Source organism: Delphinapterus leucas, chromosome 18 (assembly GCF_059928025.1).
Source record: "Delphinapterus leucas isolate spDelLeu-1000000601 "Yukka" chromosome 18, BTC_Dleu_Yukka2, whole genome shotgun sequence".
NCBI lineage: Eukaryota > Metazoa > Chordata > Mammalia > Artiodactyla > Monodontidae > Delphinapterus > Delphinapterus leucas.
This window is the reverse complement of record NC_143146.1, coordinates 534264-550298: the sequence shown is the minus strand read 5'-3', so window position 1 is coordinate 550298 and position 16035 is coordinate 534264. Positions and strand designations below refer to the sequence as shown.

The window sequence follows — 16035 nt, the reverse complement described above, 5'->3', positions numbered from 1 at the left end:
CTGGTCCCTCCTATAAGGGGACTCGTGATTGGCCATCCAGTTCTTTCTTGCTGACGTGGAAAGCATCTGCCCCATTCACTAGGTGAGACATTGTGCTATTTGTTTTCTGTATGCCCTATAGCACGTAGAGTATATACAATGTTTGTCTATATTTTTGTCCCTCATTTCCTGCATTTCTGTCTTCTTTTGAATTTAGTTGACTTTTTCTGTAATGAAATGTTTAAATTCCTTCTTAATTTGCTTTTGTTTATATTCTATAGCAATTTTCTTTGTGGTACCATGAGGATTTACATCCTGAAATTATTCCTCTAATTTGAATTTACAGCAGCTTAACTTCAATAACACAAAAACTCTGCTCCTTTACAGCTCTATCCCCAGCCCTTTAGGCTATTGATGTCACAAGATTACATCTTTATACATTGTGTGCCCCAAACATAAACTAATAATTCTTTTAAATGCACTAGTCTCCTAAATTATGCAGGAAACAAAATTTGGAGTTACAAAGTTACAGTAATATACATTAATACTAGTTTTACACTAATACTTTTTTCTTTAAATGTATTAGTCTCTTAAATTATGCAGAAAACAAAAAGTACAGTTACAAACCAATGTCATAAAAATACTAGCTTCATAATTGCCCTATTTGACCTTTACTAAGATTTTTATTTCTCTACACGGCTTCAAGGTGCTGTCTAGTGTCCTTTCATTTCACCTGCAACACTCCCTGAGCATTTCTTGCAGGGCAGGTGTAGTGGCCACAAACTCCCTCAGCTTTTGTTTAAATGGGAATGTCTTAATTTCTCCTTCACGTTTGAAGGACAGTTCTTCTGAATACAGGATTCTTGGTTGACAGTAGTTTTCTTTTAGCACAGAGAATATATCAACCCAGTGTCTTCTGGCCTTCAAAACTTCTGATAATAAATCTTCAGATAATCTTATTGAGGATCCCTTGCAGGTGATGACTCTCTCCTCTTTTACTGCTTCCAAGATTTGCTCTTTATCTTTTGAAAGTTTGATTATAATGTCTCAGTGTGGTTCTCTTTGAGTTCATCTTACTTGGAGTTTGTTGAGCTTCTTGGAGGTTTATGGTCATGTATTTCATCAAATTTGGGGAGTTTTCAGCCATTATCTCTTCAGATATTCTTGCTGCCCTTTCTCTTCCCCCTCAATGCTTGTGTTCGTCAACTTGATCATGTCCCACAAGTCCCTTAGGCTCTGCTCACTTCTCTTTGATCATTTTTCATTCTGTTCCTCAGCCTCAATAACTTCCATTGATCTGTCTTCAATTCACTGATTCCTTCTTCCTCCTGCTCTAGTCTGCCTTGAATCCCTCTAGTGAAATTTTATTTCAGTTGTACTTTTCAGCTCCATAATTTCTTTTTGGTACCTTTTTAGGTTTTCTATCTCTTTATGGATATTCACATTTTGTTCACACACCAGTTTCTTGACTTTCTCCCCATCTTCCTTAGTTCTTTGAGCATCTTTAAGACTGTGGTTTTAAAGTCTTTGTCTAGTATGTCTGCCATTACATCTTTTTTAGGTACAGAGTCTGTTGAGTTTTTTCCCTTTGAACAGGCCATACTTTCCTTTTTCTTTGTATGCCTTGTGATTTTGTTGTTGTTCTTGAACACTGGACATTTGAATATAATAATGTGTAACTCTGGAAATCAGATTCTTCCCCTTCCCCAGGGTTTGCCATGTTTATTATTTATGTACTTATTTGTTTTACTGTTGTAGGCTGTCTCTGTGCCAAGGATCAGCCTGAAGTGCAAATAATGTCTTTTTTTATGTCTCTTATGAGCCTTCCCTTGGGCAGGTGCAGTCACTTTCTAATTTTCCCTGTATATGCAGTAGTATTTAACGTCTGGCTCTCAAAAGGAGAGAAGCAAAAAATGAAGTGTGTCAGGGGCAGGGGGTGGGGGTGGGGGTGGGGGAGGGTGCTGGCCCTTTAAATCACCTGAAAGTCACTTCAGCTAGAGGTGGAAGTATTTACAGAAGGAATGGCTGCCTGCCTCTTTGTCTGCGCCTCTGTGAGCAAAAGCAGCAACTAGAAATCAAAGCACAGATGCTCGGTATTTGCAAGACAGGGACCTTCTCACCCACACTAGCTCCTGCAAGTTGTGTGCAAGATGCTTGCATGGCTGTGGGTAGGGGACAAGTAGCTGCTACTCTGTGAAAAGCCAAAGTTGACCAAAATTAACCACAATTTACTGTCCAGTTCTTCCCCTGGAAGTTGCAAGCCTTCAACAGACTCCAGAGTTCCAAAATAGTTATATCAGATGAATTCTGCCAGTACAGTTGCTGTCTAGGTGGGGAGACAGATTCCTTGGGCTTCCTACTCCACCATCTTCCCAGAATCCTTTCTGCCCGATTGCTTTGGATTTACATGCTTCCTAGGTTGAGGCAATTTTAGAGGCTTCCTACTGGCCTTTCCAACAATAATAGCCCTCACCTCACAGGTCAGGGAACCAACGTGGGGATACCGCCAGTTCCTATGTCTACTGTTAATTATGCATCCTAGGACTGGAGAAATGACCACAGGATGGTTTGAGGATACTGGACCCACTGTGAGATGAACCTGAGCTGAAACTCCATTGATTATCTGACCTCCATAAGCCCCTACTCTGACTGGAGGGCCACAGTTATGCTTGGTGTCTCCTGGAATCAGTGTCAGTTCAGAACCAGTGTCCAGGCATTCCTGAAGGGTCTGATTAGTTCCTTTTGCCCAGTGCAGCCACCCTGGTAAATGGCCATCTGTACCTTTGGGGAAGGCTGGGAAAAAGGTTAACGGTATACATTTTTGGCAGTGTACTGGGATCCTTGCTCAAGGGGACCCAGCCTCGCCTTCATTCAAGGTCTGTAAACTGGCTCAAGTCTGGGAAATGACTGAGGGGCCATGACTGTCTTTATGATTCAAGTTGGAATTTTGTTCACTTGACCTAGAACTCTTCCATTTATACAAATCTAGTAAGAATTTAGTAGGCTTCCCATCCACTTCATCTAATCCTCCGTGTGGCCCATGGCAAACATTTACAAGAGATCAGTGGGTGTTAGAAGCAAAGTTAATTCAAAGTATGCTCAATCCAACTAAGCTGGTAGTTGATCAGGATCAAAGGGGTTGAAATGTCATATTTTATTCCAACAGCATTTTCAGTTTTAGGGTTGAATGTAGCATCCAGTGTGGGGTATTTGTAACAACAAATAGCATTCCCGTGTTGCATTAACGCTAAATTAGGTCCAAATCAGTCCTATAGGGTTTTTTTTTCTCAATTCATAAAATGAAAAAAGTAGTCTTGCAATAGTAGACTTGGAAGGTGGAGAGAACCATGCCAGGCTTAGTAAGGGTAGGACTTTAACAGGAAGGACTGACCAAGTATTATGAGGTGGGGTGAGAAGGTTATTGAGTAAGGTGTGGTTTGCCAATGGAAGGCCTTAAGTAACTGTACCTTAAGGGGTAATTTCGTATAAAGAATGCAACACACAGTCAGTATTGTGGAGACCTTATTTTGGTGTGTAAAGGGTGGGCTGGGGTTGATACTGGAGGCCCCAGACTATGGAGCAGTCTACTGCACCAATGATGAGGGCCTAGACCAGTGAGGCGGTAGCAACAGACATGTTGCCAAAGAAACCCAACCTGGCTTGCTATAGGCTAAGCAGAGGAATCAAAACCCCAATTTTCAAGCCCAGGTGTGGAAGGCAGAATGACCCCCAAAGTACAAGATTGCCAGAATCTGTGAGTGTGGTAGTCTTTATGTCAGAGATTTAAGGTTGCTAATTAGCTGACTTTAAAATACAGATCATCCTAGATTATCTAGGGGCCCAATGTGATAACATGGTCCTTAAGTGTATGAGGGAAAGAGTCAGAGGAACATGTGATAACAGAAGCAGGGTCAGAGATGCTAAGTGCTCACAGATGCAGGAAGGGAATCATGCGGAGAGTGCAGGTGGCCTCTAGAAGCTGGAAAAGTGAAGGGGATGAACTTCCTTTTAGAGCCTCCAGGAAAGAATGCAGCCCTGCTCTCACCTTGACTTCAGCCCAGTGAACTTCGTAACTTTAACAGATCTGCATTGTTTCAAGCCACAAAATTTCATGCAATGTATAGCAGCAATAGGAAGTGAATGATCAAAATTACATGTGAACAGAAAGAGCTAGATTGAGAAAGGAGACAATTTGTTTTTTTTTTTTTTAATCTAAGGGTGTAATTCATCTTAAAGAGGCACCCTTCATTTTGTGATGCTTGCAGATCAGATTTGATTAAGCATCAGTCTGTCTTCATCCAAGACAAAGCTACGGAATCTACACCAATATTAAAAACAAAAGCAGCATCTCCTACACAGACACTACAATTCACGTACTCAGAGTCAAGTGAATGAAAACGACATTGGCTCCCTAGAACATAATGGCATCGAGGCCATGAATGCTGTGTAAAAATGGTACGGTAATTTTTATTCCCTTTCATGTTATGTAAAATCACTGGGGAGTCATTAGAAAGTTGTAATTTCATAGGTAAATAAGAAAATGAAAAGATACAGAGTGGGTCATATTGATTAGTGAGGGATGCTATTGTATAGAAGGCAAAGTTACCAACGATTAAAAAGAACGTAAACAGGTTCTAAAGTAAGGGCACAGCTAACTAACCCTTGACCTTAGAGGTAAAAGGAGAAAAAAGTGGGAAGCCACAACTGAGGTGAGCCGAGAACATCGTGCTTTGGTCTAAAATTAAGGCCTTAATGCCCAGACTACACATGCATCACCGCTGCTTACCCTAGCGTTAATACCCTCTATCTTATAAAAATATTATTAAAAAACCACCATGAGATGGCAAGTCGTAGGATCTAGTTAGCTCCCCCTTGAGCAAAGATATAGGAAGGACTCCGTGAGAAGTCTGCACCAAAAAGTGTGAAGTCCTAAGAATCTGTTGCATGTTGTTACGTATGCTCAAGCATGGTTGATTTGACTGCAGGCTTCAAAAGGGGTTCTGGGCACTGGAAGCCCGTTGTTCTACCCATAATTTTTTTTTTTTTTTTTCTACCCATAATTTTAATCAAGTCAGTATACGAGACGGATATAGCCAGGATATCTTACCTCTCCTACTTGCTGGCATCATGCCTAGAAGCAAACTCCAGAACTGGAAGCTTGTTGTCAAGGTGCCCAGTATAAACCAACAATCCCATCAACCAGTACCTTGCCTGCCAGACTGTGCTCTCCAAACAAGTGACAGGTCTGAAGCTTGTAAGATCTTCCCAGTATTATCTAAACATTGTCTTCCCAATTGGCATATGCATTTGGATGCCATGAATAAAGAGCTCCTTGTTCAAGTGTCTGGGAACACCTTGATAAAAGCCAGTATCTCAACCCCGGCTATGTATCAGAGTCCTTATGGCACTAAATGCTTCCCATTGTTTAAATGAAGCACTCAGGACTGACCACCACTGAGATTAAATGACCTTTAATGGGCTAATGTGGATTAATGAGAATTTTCATAGAGAGCCTAATGTAGCCAGGCCTCTGTATCCTTGGTTTCCACATTCGTGGATTCAACCAATCACAGATCAGAAATATTAGAAAACAATTTCCAGAAAGTTCCAAAAAGCAAAACTTGAACTTGCCACTTGCTGGCGACTATTTATATAGCATTTACATTGTATCAGGCGCTATGAGTAATCTGGAGATGATTTAAAGCATATGGGAGGACATGTATAGGTTATATGCAATCTGCAGGGGGTCCTGGAACTGATTCCCTGTGGATGGACACCAAGGGATGACTGTACAGTGTTTCCCTTAACCTACCTGACCACAGAACTCTGAGAAAACCGAGCTTAGAAAATGCTGCTCCAGGTATGAAAATTAGTATGCTAAAAACAAGTGGAAATAGGAAAGAATAATGGAATTTGGTATCATACAATGAAAGTTACACAAAAGAAAACACACATGAATATGTTGCTAACATGAAAGCCTTTGTTTTTAATTTGATTGATACACATTTGACAAAATATTTTAGAATAAAATAATCCACTAACAGGCACAAGGTATTTACAGTAACAACTGTGAAAAACATAAAACTGATGTACTCTTAAACAGTAATGTCTATTTATAAAATTTTTTGTTGTGAATCCGGAAGACTTTCATTTCTGCTCCTTACCCTGGTCTGAAGCCCCGACAGATGGTGCGGAAGGCCCAGGAGTAGGAGGTGCAACCCTGACACATTTGGCAAATAAGGATCATCTGTTGGTTTGAGCTCACGGGGAAGTGAAGGGCCAGATCTTGGGGTAAGGTCCAGAATGGAAGACTCCAAAAGAAACAACTAAAGACAAGGCCTAAAATCGCACTCATGTTTCTCAGTTTCCTACAGGAGAAGGCTGCAAACTATTTTTTAAACGGACTCAATTTCCCCTCTTTTAGCAGAAAATCAGCAACCCTGAGACTCCAATCTTCCATAATATAAAAGTTAATAAACACCTAGAAGGGGTTCAAGATTTATAAATAACTTTATATGACCAAATAGAAACTTTAAAATAATTTTTATGATGCGAAAATACTTGAGAACAAAATTTCTCAAAATTTTCATGCCTAATTCTTAAACATTCTAACGAATAATTTCCAATGTCTGAAATTAGTTGCACAAAAAGATACACTTTAACTAGATGTTTTAAATTGAGTACAACTTGCTCTTGATTGTTAAATGGAATGCCTACCTCTTCATATTATTCAAATATACTGAAATTAATTTTACCCATCTGGAATATACAACATGAATTTACTGACTTACACGACAACAACATAAACAAAGATCAAGAAAAAAATAACCAAACGCTTATGCTTTGTAACACTACCGAGACACAGTACACCATACATGTCAACATCTACTGATCCAACTAGGCTATTTAACTATACTTTCAACAAGGGGTTCAATAAACAACTCTGTAGAGCATATATCCACACTGTATTTAAAAATCAAATTTGCTGCTCCTCCAGTGGAGGTTCCAGAGCTTCCATTAGCTTTTTATTTGCCTCTTCATTATGCCGGCTTTGACAATGAGTTAAATGTTTCTTAAAGCCTCTTGGAAAATTTGACTCAAAATTACAACGTGGACATTTAAGTAAACTTTGCCCATGAGCTGCTACATGATTTTTAAGGAGAGATTCCAAAAGGAAAGCCTTTCCACAAATTGTACATTTGTAGGGACTGTGGACATTATGCTTGTTAACCAAATGATGCAAAACAGCACCTTTTTTCATAGCACGACAGCAACAGATTTTGCAGTAATACTTTCCTTTCCCACGCTTCATGTATTTTGCAATCTCTTCTTCAGAGATAAAAGCCTCTTTTTCTTCAGTAAACTGCAGTACATTCTTGGACTGCTCTGGACTAGTCATGTCTATTTTGTTCTCTTTACTAAAATCAATCGATTCCACGTCAACCTGCTCTTGATCACTGCTCGATTCTTGGCCCTTACTATCTATCGCATCCAGATCTGCTTTTATATACTCACTGCTACTAAGCTCAGCATCCGAGTTCTCTTGGTTGTCTTTCTTGAGCTTCTTTGAGGAAGGAAATAAAGTGTCTTCTAAGAGTTTCTTAGGTGTAGCTAGTAGTTCTTCCTGAACCAAAACATCACACTTTTGATCGTCTATGGCATCTGCCTGTAGTTCATCACCAAGCTCAACTGCCTTCTGAGATTCTGAGAAGACAGCAGCTTTGGGAAGTTCGGGGAAAAGGGCATGTTTCCGGGGCTCTGGAAAAAGAGCACGTTTTCGTGGTTCAGGAGAAGCACGAGAGGCTGTTTTGGTAGGCTCAGAAAACAGGGCAGGTTTTCTAGGCTCAGTATCAATAGAGAGAACAGGCTTCCAGATATCAGAGGAAGCTTTAGGGGACTCAGATGGCCCAGAAGGACCTGGTTTCCGGGTCTCAGGGAAGACAGGTTTCTGAGGTTCAATAAAAAAGGAAGACTTCCAGAGATCAGGGGAACCACCACGGGAACTTTTCTGGGACTCAGAAAAATCAAGTGAAGCAGGAGAAGTTTTCCGCTGATCAGGGGAAAGCTTCCAAAGCTCTGGAGACCCTGACGGTTTTCTGAGCTCTGGAGATCCCGCTGGACTACGGATCTCTGGGGACAGTGACGGGCCTGGTTTGCGAAGCTCAGGAGACAAGGGAGGTCCTGATTTACGGAGCTCAGGAGACACTGGAGGAACTGTCTTCCAATGTTCAGGTGACAAGGTGGGCGCTGTCTTTCGGAGTTCTGGTGGGCCAGACTTCCATGACTCAGGAGATGCGGGGGGAGATTTCCAGGAACCAGGTGAGACTGATGAAGACTTCCAGGACGCAGGGGACATGGATGGAGTTGGTTTCCAAGGTCCAGGTGATATAGAAGGAATTGGTTTCCAAGGTCCAGGAGACACAGATGGAGCAGGTTTAGCTGGCTTCCAAGGTCCTGATGATGCTGACGGACTGGACTTCCAAGACCTGGGGGACCCAGGTGGCCCTGGCTTCCAAGAACCTGGTGACACAGCTGGGGCTGGTCTCCGAGGCTCTGGGGACACAGCAGGGAATGGCTTCCAAGGTTCAGGAGACTCCGATGGGGACAGCTTCCTTGGCTCAGGGGAGACAGTCTGGACCGGCTTCCGAGACTCTGGAGACGCTGTTGGGGATGGTCCCCAAGGTTCAGGGGAGGCAGCCAGAACTGGTGACTCTGGAGATGAGGCTGAAGGTGGCCCCAATGTTTCTGGGAAATGAGAGTGTTTCTGGGGTTTGGGATTAGTAAGAGTTGCCTTTACTGGCTCAGGAGATACGGGAGCAAGTTTCTGTGGTTCTGGAGAAGGAACAGGAACTGGTTTCTGAGATTCAGAAACAAGAGGGACTGGTTTTGGAAGTTCAGGAGAAGAAACAGGGGCAGGTTTCGGAGGCTCGGGAGAAGGAAGAGAAGGTGTCTGTGGCTCAGGAGAAACAACAGGGCCAGGTTTCTGAGAGTCCAGGGAAGTAAGAGGAGTAGGTTTTGGTGATTCTGGAGACATAACTGGGCCAAATTTCTGCGTTTCTATGGAAAGGGCAGGTATAGGTTTCAGGAGTTCTGCTGAATTAGAGGCCATTTTCTGGTGTTCAGGAACAGAAGGGCTTTTCACAGGATCTGCTTCTTTGTTTAACTGATTTTTTGGTTTCTCATTCCATTTCTCTGGGGCTGAATGTTTGGATGTGATGTGATAGTATACATTAGAGTACATCTTGCTGGTGAAAAAGCATTTATGGCAGTGAAATAGCTTTGCACTTTTCTGGTAAAATATCATTTTACCTAACCCACCAGCATCCATTTCATCACAAAATTCTGGATGGATGGTACCCATGTGGATTTGTACACTTTCATAATCCGTGCCTCTGAAATTGCAGTGGTCACACTCCAAACGTGCCGATGGCTTGCGAAGTTCCTGGAATACTTCCATTTTTCTAACATACACGATTATATTCTTTAAAAACAGTGCTGCAATAAAGCAGAAATAAATGATTTTCAGAGAACATTTTTGAATAAAATGCTGTTTCTAGTCCATTCTATACTTGCATAAGTCTAGAATGGCACATGTATTTATTAGATAATATCTCTATAAAGATTTTGAAGAGATGGGAAAAATAATAATTAATTTTAAACTGAGTCCCAGGAACTCTGCTATTTTTACATACATCATCCCATTTAACACTCCTAACAATATGACTCAAATATTACTTTCCTTTACAGATGAAGAAATTAATGTTCAAAGAAATGACTTACGCAGGTTACAGGACTATCAGGGACCCAAGCTTCACTCCAGAATTATCTATTGCATGTGCCTTACACTTTGACTCTAAAACCGCGAGTCAATAAGCTGTCAGTACGCAAAGCTGAGTAAATATCAAAGCTAAAGCTAGGCTATTAAGGCAGAGCAAGAAACTTTAGGTCCATTTCAGAAAGCACTTGTTAAACTAAATCTAACATGAAAAGACAGCTTTAAAAAAAAGTCAACATATCTTGTAATGTTTTATCCATCCTAATATACTTTATCCATTCATTTAATAAATTAATTATTTTGTGCCCCATGCTTTTCTAGGCGCTTGGGTTTAAAGGCGTGTCTTGCAATATGGTGCTTATATCAATTGGGGAGGTAAGAATGTGGAGGGCAGCACAGGAAGGCACTCAAGCAGAGATCCTGAATGATGCGATGAAGTGTGCCACAAATGGCAATTCAGATGGAGGACACACTTGAGGCAACTTGCTTGCCAGAAAACAAGGCTTTTAAACTTTTAAGCTAGCCTTGTTAAGGTGGTAAAAGGAACAGAAGCTCACAGTTAAAAACATACTCATTCACACAGTACAAGGTACTCACATAGTATCACTCCCCAGGGGTAGCCACTGTACTTATGTGTCACCGAAGAGAATGTCTATGTTTACACATTCTACACAAATGAGATATTAAGCATATTTTTCTGCAACGAGCTCTCATTTAAGGAAGAGAAGGTGTCTGTGGCTCAGGAGAAACAACAGGGCCAGACTCCAGGGAAGTGAGAGGTACATGTTTTGGTGATTCTGGAAACAACTGGGCCAGGTTTCTGTGTTTCTATAGTAAGGGCAGATACAGGTTTCAGGAGTTCTGTTGAATTAGAAGGCATTTTCTAGGATATTTTTACATACAGAGTAAGCACTGAATTTCCTTTGAATGTGAGAGTATTTCTGAAAGGGAAATTCCTAGAAATGGATTACCTGGTTCAAAGGCTATTTGCAATTGAAACTGACATTTTACCAAACTCTCAAAAAGTTGTCGTACTATTACACACCAACCAAGAGGGTTGATGTGAAGACTAATTCCCCAGCTCCCTCAGCATCAGAGTATCATTAAACTTCGAATCCTTTCTAATTCTTAGGTGAAAACTGATATCTCACTAGTGTTTTAATGTAGTTTAATGACAAAGACTGAATATTTCCCCTTGTTTATTAGCCATGTGTATTTCTTTTTTTTTTTCCGGTACGCGGGCCTCTCACTGCTGTGGCCTCTCCCATTGCAGAGCACAGGCTCTGGATGCGCAGGCTCAGCGGCCATGGCTCATGGGCCCAGCCGCTCCGCGGCATGTGGGATCTTCCCAGACCAGGGCACGAACCCATGTCCCCTGCGTCGGCAGGCGGACTCTCAACCACTGTGCCACCAGGGAAGCCCAGCCATGTGTATTTCTTTTTCTAGGATGTGCTTTGCCCATTTTTCCTAATTATTTGTAAATAGTCTTTGTATGTGAAAGAAGTCAGTCCTTTTATGGAAACTATCTTCTCACTTTATTATTTGTCTCGACTTTACGATTTTTTTTTTTTGCTACATACAATTGGTTTACATAAAAATTAAAAACTTAAAAGTGCTTCCCTTATGACTGTTTTAAGTTATGCCTTCCATTCCATTATTTTTTTAATCACTCAATATTTTCCCTATGACAATTTCATTCTTTTCTTACATTTGTATCTTTAATCCTCTGTGATCCAGCCTATATTTGACCCCAAATGGATAGTTCAGTCATCTCAACATTGATTACACATGTAACCAATGACATGTAATGTTCTATTTAGCAATTACTAAGTTTTGTGTATGATGCTATTCTGGGCTCTATTCTATTCCCCACCAGCTCCATCTGGTATGCTCTTCTTAGCATGGGTATCCAACAACTGCTAAAACAGATTCTGTAACTAACGTATTTAGCACACGTTCATGCATCATTATATATATGGGTGTGTATGCTTTTATAGTTTTCCCTCAAGAACTCCAAGCACTTTTCAAAAACATACTCATCATAAAATATTCTCTTAAACGTTAGAAAGAAATGTTAAAAGCACACAAAAATACACGCAAAGCAATGCTGGTACAATACCGTTATTAAATATTGTATATTTAATTTACAATATAAATCCAGGACAAGTACTTTTAGAATGGGGAAGAAATACAGACCAACATGCTTTTCCCCTAGTAGACTTACCAACTGTCTTACTAGAAGTCTTAAAAGTGGTCTTCAAGGGGCAGGCAAGTCTACATGGCTTTTCGACTAAACCACAGAAGACAGTGTGTAGTACACGAAGGACAAGATGAGCAGTTGGACCTGAGAAACACAAGGGAAGGGGAATCCAGATTACTTCTCTGTGAAAATTTGTGCCCTCTGTAACAGAATTCTGCCGATTTCCCTCACTACCCTGCCCCTTACAATAGCAAGAGGGGTCCAATCCAAGGCCTGGACACTAACTTTAATGAAACGACACCAAAGACTATAGTAGATACTATCCACGACGCCATCCTTGTTGAATTTTATTTTAATGATCCTCTATGGAATTAATGCCTGACCCTCACCCAACCAAACCCTTCTCAAACCCATCATTTAACTTCAGCTAACATGACAAGCACTCAGAAGACTCCTGCCGTGACTACAGGCTATTCTGTCAATTAAAACTTCTTATAGTTGAGGAAACTCAAACCCAGACATTAATAACTTGCTCAAGGTTAGGCAGTCCACGTCTGATGAAGGACCACAGCAGACCATGTTCTGCTATCTATCCAGGTTCTTCCTCAAATATCTTGACCAACCTAATACAGTGGAATTTAGTAAGATCCTGAAAAGCCAGTAAATGGGCCCAAATCAGACAGATGAAATTTATCAAACATTTAGAATCCAAATATCAATTACAAAACATAGGACTATAGTGAACTGCACTGGGCAGAGTATCCCAGTGGATCACTGTCTCCAGCTCTGGGCAGGAAGGACACTTTAAGATCTTGAGTCCAAACAGTGGGAATATGCAAAAGAAAGCAAACAGAATGGTAGGAAGTCTTTAAAAACATGTCATTTGTGAGCACAGACACTTAACTTCAAAAGAGGAAGAATTATGGATAATACACAAGCTGTCCAAAAACAAGTGGAAGCCAGCAGGAAAAGAGATTTCAGCTCAACATAAAGTTTTACCAAGCACTCAATCATGGAGTAGAGTGAGCTGCGCTGTCAGGCAGGAGCCCTCCATAACTGGGAGCCAATGATTAGTACAGGACCAGAAGGGTCCTCAGAGGACTTAAGTCCAACCGCATCATTTTATAATTGAGAAAAGTGATGCTGAGGGAGAGAAGTGACTTGTTAAAGATCACAACAGTTAGGTCAAAGAAAGCAACAGAAGACCCTGATTTCCTCACTCTGGATCTCTGCTGTAACAATAATGATGTCTTCCCCATGGGGATGTTGCAGAATTGAGTTCAGAATTCAGCTGCTGGGTAGAGGCTAGAAACTGAGATTACTTCCAGCTTCCAGATTATAGCATTTTTTTCCCCTAAGTTTCAGAGTTCCTTAGCCTAATTATGAAAGTAACTCTACATTGTGCAGGTTAATAAAAATCTCTCATCCTACATTTCACCTCTACAGACCACATATTGTGTCTAAAAAACGTAAGTTTTAATCACGAGTGTTTTGCCAGTCCACCATCCTGTATTTTTCAGAGAAGTTTTACCATATGGTATCACACCTATTTCCATTTCCCATCCAGTTTCTTTCTTAACATCTAGCACCACTGGTCTTTTAAAACATTTTGATGCACAGCTCTCCCATGTAAACTCAATATGCAGAGCATGTCTATAGCTAATTTGCTCTATTAATATATACACAGTAGCACGGCTCTTCATCCTTGCTGATTTTTTAAAAATTATTAAACTTTAGAGACGTTTTAGGTTTAAAGAAAAACTGAACAGAAAGTTCTCTGCTCTCATATACCTCCTTTCCTCCCCTGCACATCCTTTGTCCTATTACTAACACCCTATATTAGTGCGGTAGATTTGTTACAACCGATAAGCAAATAACATGTTACTGTTAACTAAAGCAGAAACTCTGTACCCGTTCAACAATACCCTCTTTGAGTCACAACTGATAAACAAGTAACATGTTACTGTTAACTAAAGCAGAAACTCTGTAACCGTTCAACAATACCCTCTTAGAGTCAAATCATACAACACTTGCTCTTTTGTGTCTGGCTTATTTCACTTAGCACGTCTAAACTGAATCATGTATCATAATTTTATTCCTTTTTAAGGATAAGCAGCATTCCAACTTTTTCCCGTTCACCTGCTGATGGTCATTTAGAGTCACCGCCTTTTGGCTGCTGCGAAGAAGGCTGCTCTGAACACTGGTGTCCAAGTACCTGGGTCCCTGCTTTCAATTCTTTGGAGTTCACACCTAGGAGGGGAAGTGCTGGACCATGGGCAACTCCATGTTGACACTTTTGAGGAACCACTGAACCATTTTTCCACAGCTGATGGCCGCTCCATTTTAATTCCCAGCCACCAGTGCAGGAGTGTACCAATTTCTCCACGTCCGAACCAACACTCTGGGTGTGAAGCGGCATCTCGTTCTGGATTCCCTTTCCGTAACTCTGCCGGCTAAGAGCATCCTTTGATGTGCTGCCTGGCGATCTGCACATCTTCCCGGGAGAGACCCCCACTCAAGCCCTCTGCCCAATTTTACACAGCTTTTTGTTGCTGGGTTATCAGATGCACACCACATTTCTCCCCCTCCGTGGGTTACCCCGTCGACTTCTGAACAGCACTGATGACAAAGCCCACGCAGCCAAGGGCGGCAGAGAAAACTGCCTCCAGGACCGGACCCTCGCGGGGCCGGGTCCCGCCTTCCCAGCGCGGTTTTAAACAAAACATTTCGTGCCTCCACGGGATGACGCAGGGCCTCCCACCCCTAGTGCCGGCAGCCCTACCCCGCCCGCGGCTCTGGGGGGAGGGGTCCTTCCGCCGGCGCCAGCGGCCGGGCCCCTCCTCGGCGGCCGCCCCAGGCTTCCTCGGGACTGCGGCCCAGACGACGCCCCTCCCTGCCCGCCCCGCTTCTCACCGGTGGGCCGCGGGCGGCGTCCAGGCAGGGAAGGACTGCGGGAGGCCGGGCTCGCGGTCCGAGGCGGCTCCGCGAGGCCCTGCGGCGCGGCGGCCTCCCGAATGGCGACGAGGCGCAGGCGCGAGCTCCGGGCGCGCGAACGTGTGCGCGGCCACAGAATGGGCCGGAGGGGGCTGACGGGAAGCGAGTTTGGCGCCGCGCGCCCTCCCGCGAAGACCAATCAGATCGCTGGTTGCGGAGCGCCGCTTTGTGGAGAGAGCGCTGGTCTGTTGAGCGGCCCGCCCCACCCCCGGAAGTGACGCGTGCTCCCACTCCGCCCCCCGGACGCGCCCGCCCCGGCTCCGCCCCAGAAGTTACAGCGAGCAGGCGGGCTTCAGGGACTGTCTCTGCTGCCGTGGACGGTGAGGGCTGGCAGGGTGGCCGTACCTGTACTTCCCGCCGGGTCGCGGGTCCGAGCCGCGGCCTGGGACCACCCGGCCGCTCTGAGTTTGGGATTTGTTTCTGTCTTTGGCCGGGTTCTTTAAAGTTAACAGCTCCGGAGCGCTTAAGTGCCCCGCCGAGACGGTGCTGCGTAGGGAGGAAAACGGCTGGCCGCCAGGTTCCCTGTGGGAGCCAACGGCATCCACTATCTCACTTGCAGGCACCTCTGGTCTATGCCTATGTTTTTTGTTTTATGCTCACTTTCACGCCAAATTTAAAACCTTGCATTCTTTTAATTCCTGGAAATAGTCTAACTTTAAATAGTAACGGGTGCTTTCTAGGAAATTTTCAGGTATTTGCAGCAAAATGATCCATACTTTTGACCGGTTTTAATTTAGTTATTTAATTTTGGCTGTGTTGGGTCTTTGTTGCTGCGCGCGGGCTTTCTCTAGTTGCGGCGAGCGGGCTTCTCATTGCGTTGGCTTCTCTTGTTGCGGAGCATGGGCTCTAAGGTGCAGGCTCAGTCGTTGTGGCGCACGGGCTTAGTTGCTCCGCGGCATGTGGGATCTTGCAGGACCAGGGCTCGAACCCGTGTCCCCTGCATTGGCAGGCGGATTCTTAACCACAGCACCACCAGGGAAGCCCTAGATTTAATAGCTTTAAAAGAAGACCTTCCACATAATTAAAGGCTTTACAATTTTCAGTTATCTTTTACCTGAGCTGCGTGGACTCCTGGATGGAGGCACCG

The 16035-nt window shown here is 43.1% G+C and overlaps 1 protein-coding gene across 2 annotated transcripts; it reads right to left on the bottom strand.

Annotated features, from left to right (window-relative positions):
• Positions 1-5937: 5937 nt before the first annotated feature.
• CHAMP1 (chromosome alignment maintaining phosphoprotein 1) lies at positions 5938-15074 on the bottom strand. Of its 2 annotated transcripts, XM_022576671.3 has the most exons (3): positions 14868-15074; positions 11979-12098; positions 5938-9474 (listed from the first exon to the last, which is right to left on the bottom strand). In XM_022576671.3, exon 3 carries the CDS (start codon positions 9434-9436, stop codon positions 6956-6958), a length of 2481 nt encoding a protein of 826 aa, XP_022432379.1. In that variant the 5' UTR covers positions 9437-9474; positions 11979-12098; positions 14868-15074; the 3' UTR covers positions 5938-6955. The 2 variants fall into 2 exon arrangements, with proteins under 2 accessions (XP_022432379.1, XP_089755429.1); XM_089899303.1 differs by lacking the exon at positions 11979-12098 and having other exon boundaries at positions 14868-14951.
• Positions 15075-16035: the final 961 nt, after the last annotated feature.

Coding starts and splice junctions, on each gene's coding strand:
- CHAMP1 (XM_022576671.3), bottom strand. CDS start 9,436: ATGGAAGTATTCCAGGAACTTCGCAAGCCATCGGCACGTTTGGAGTGT.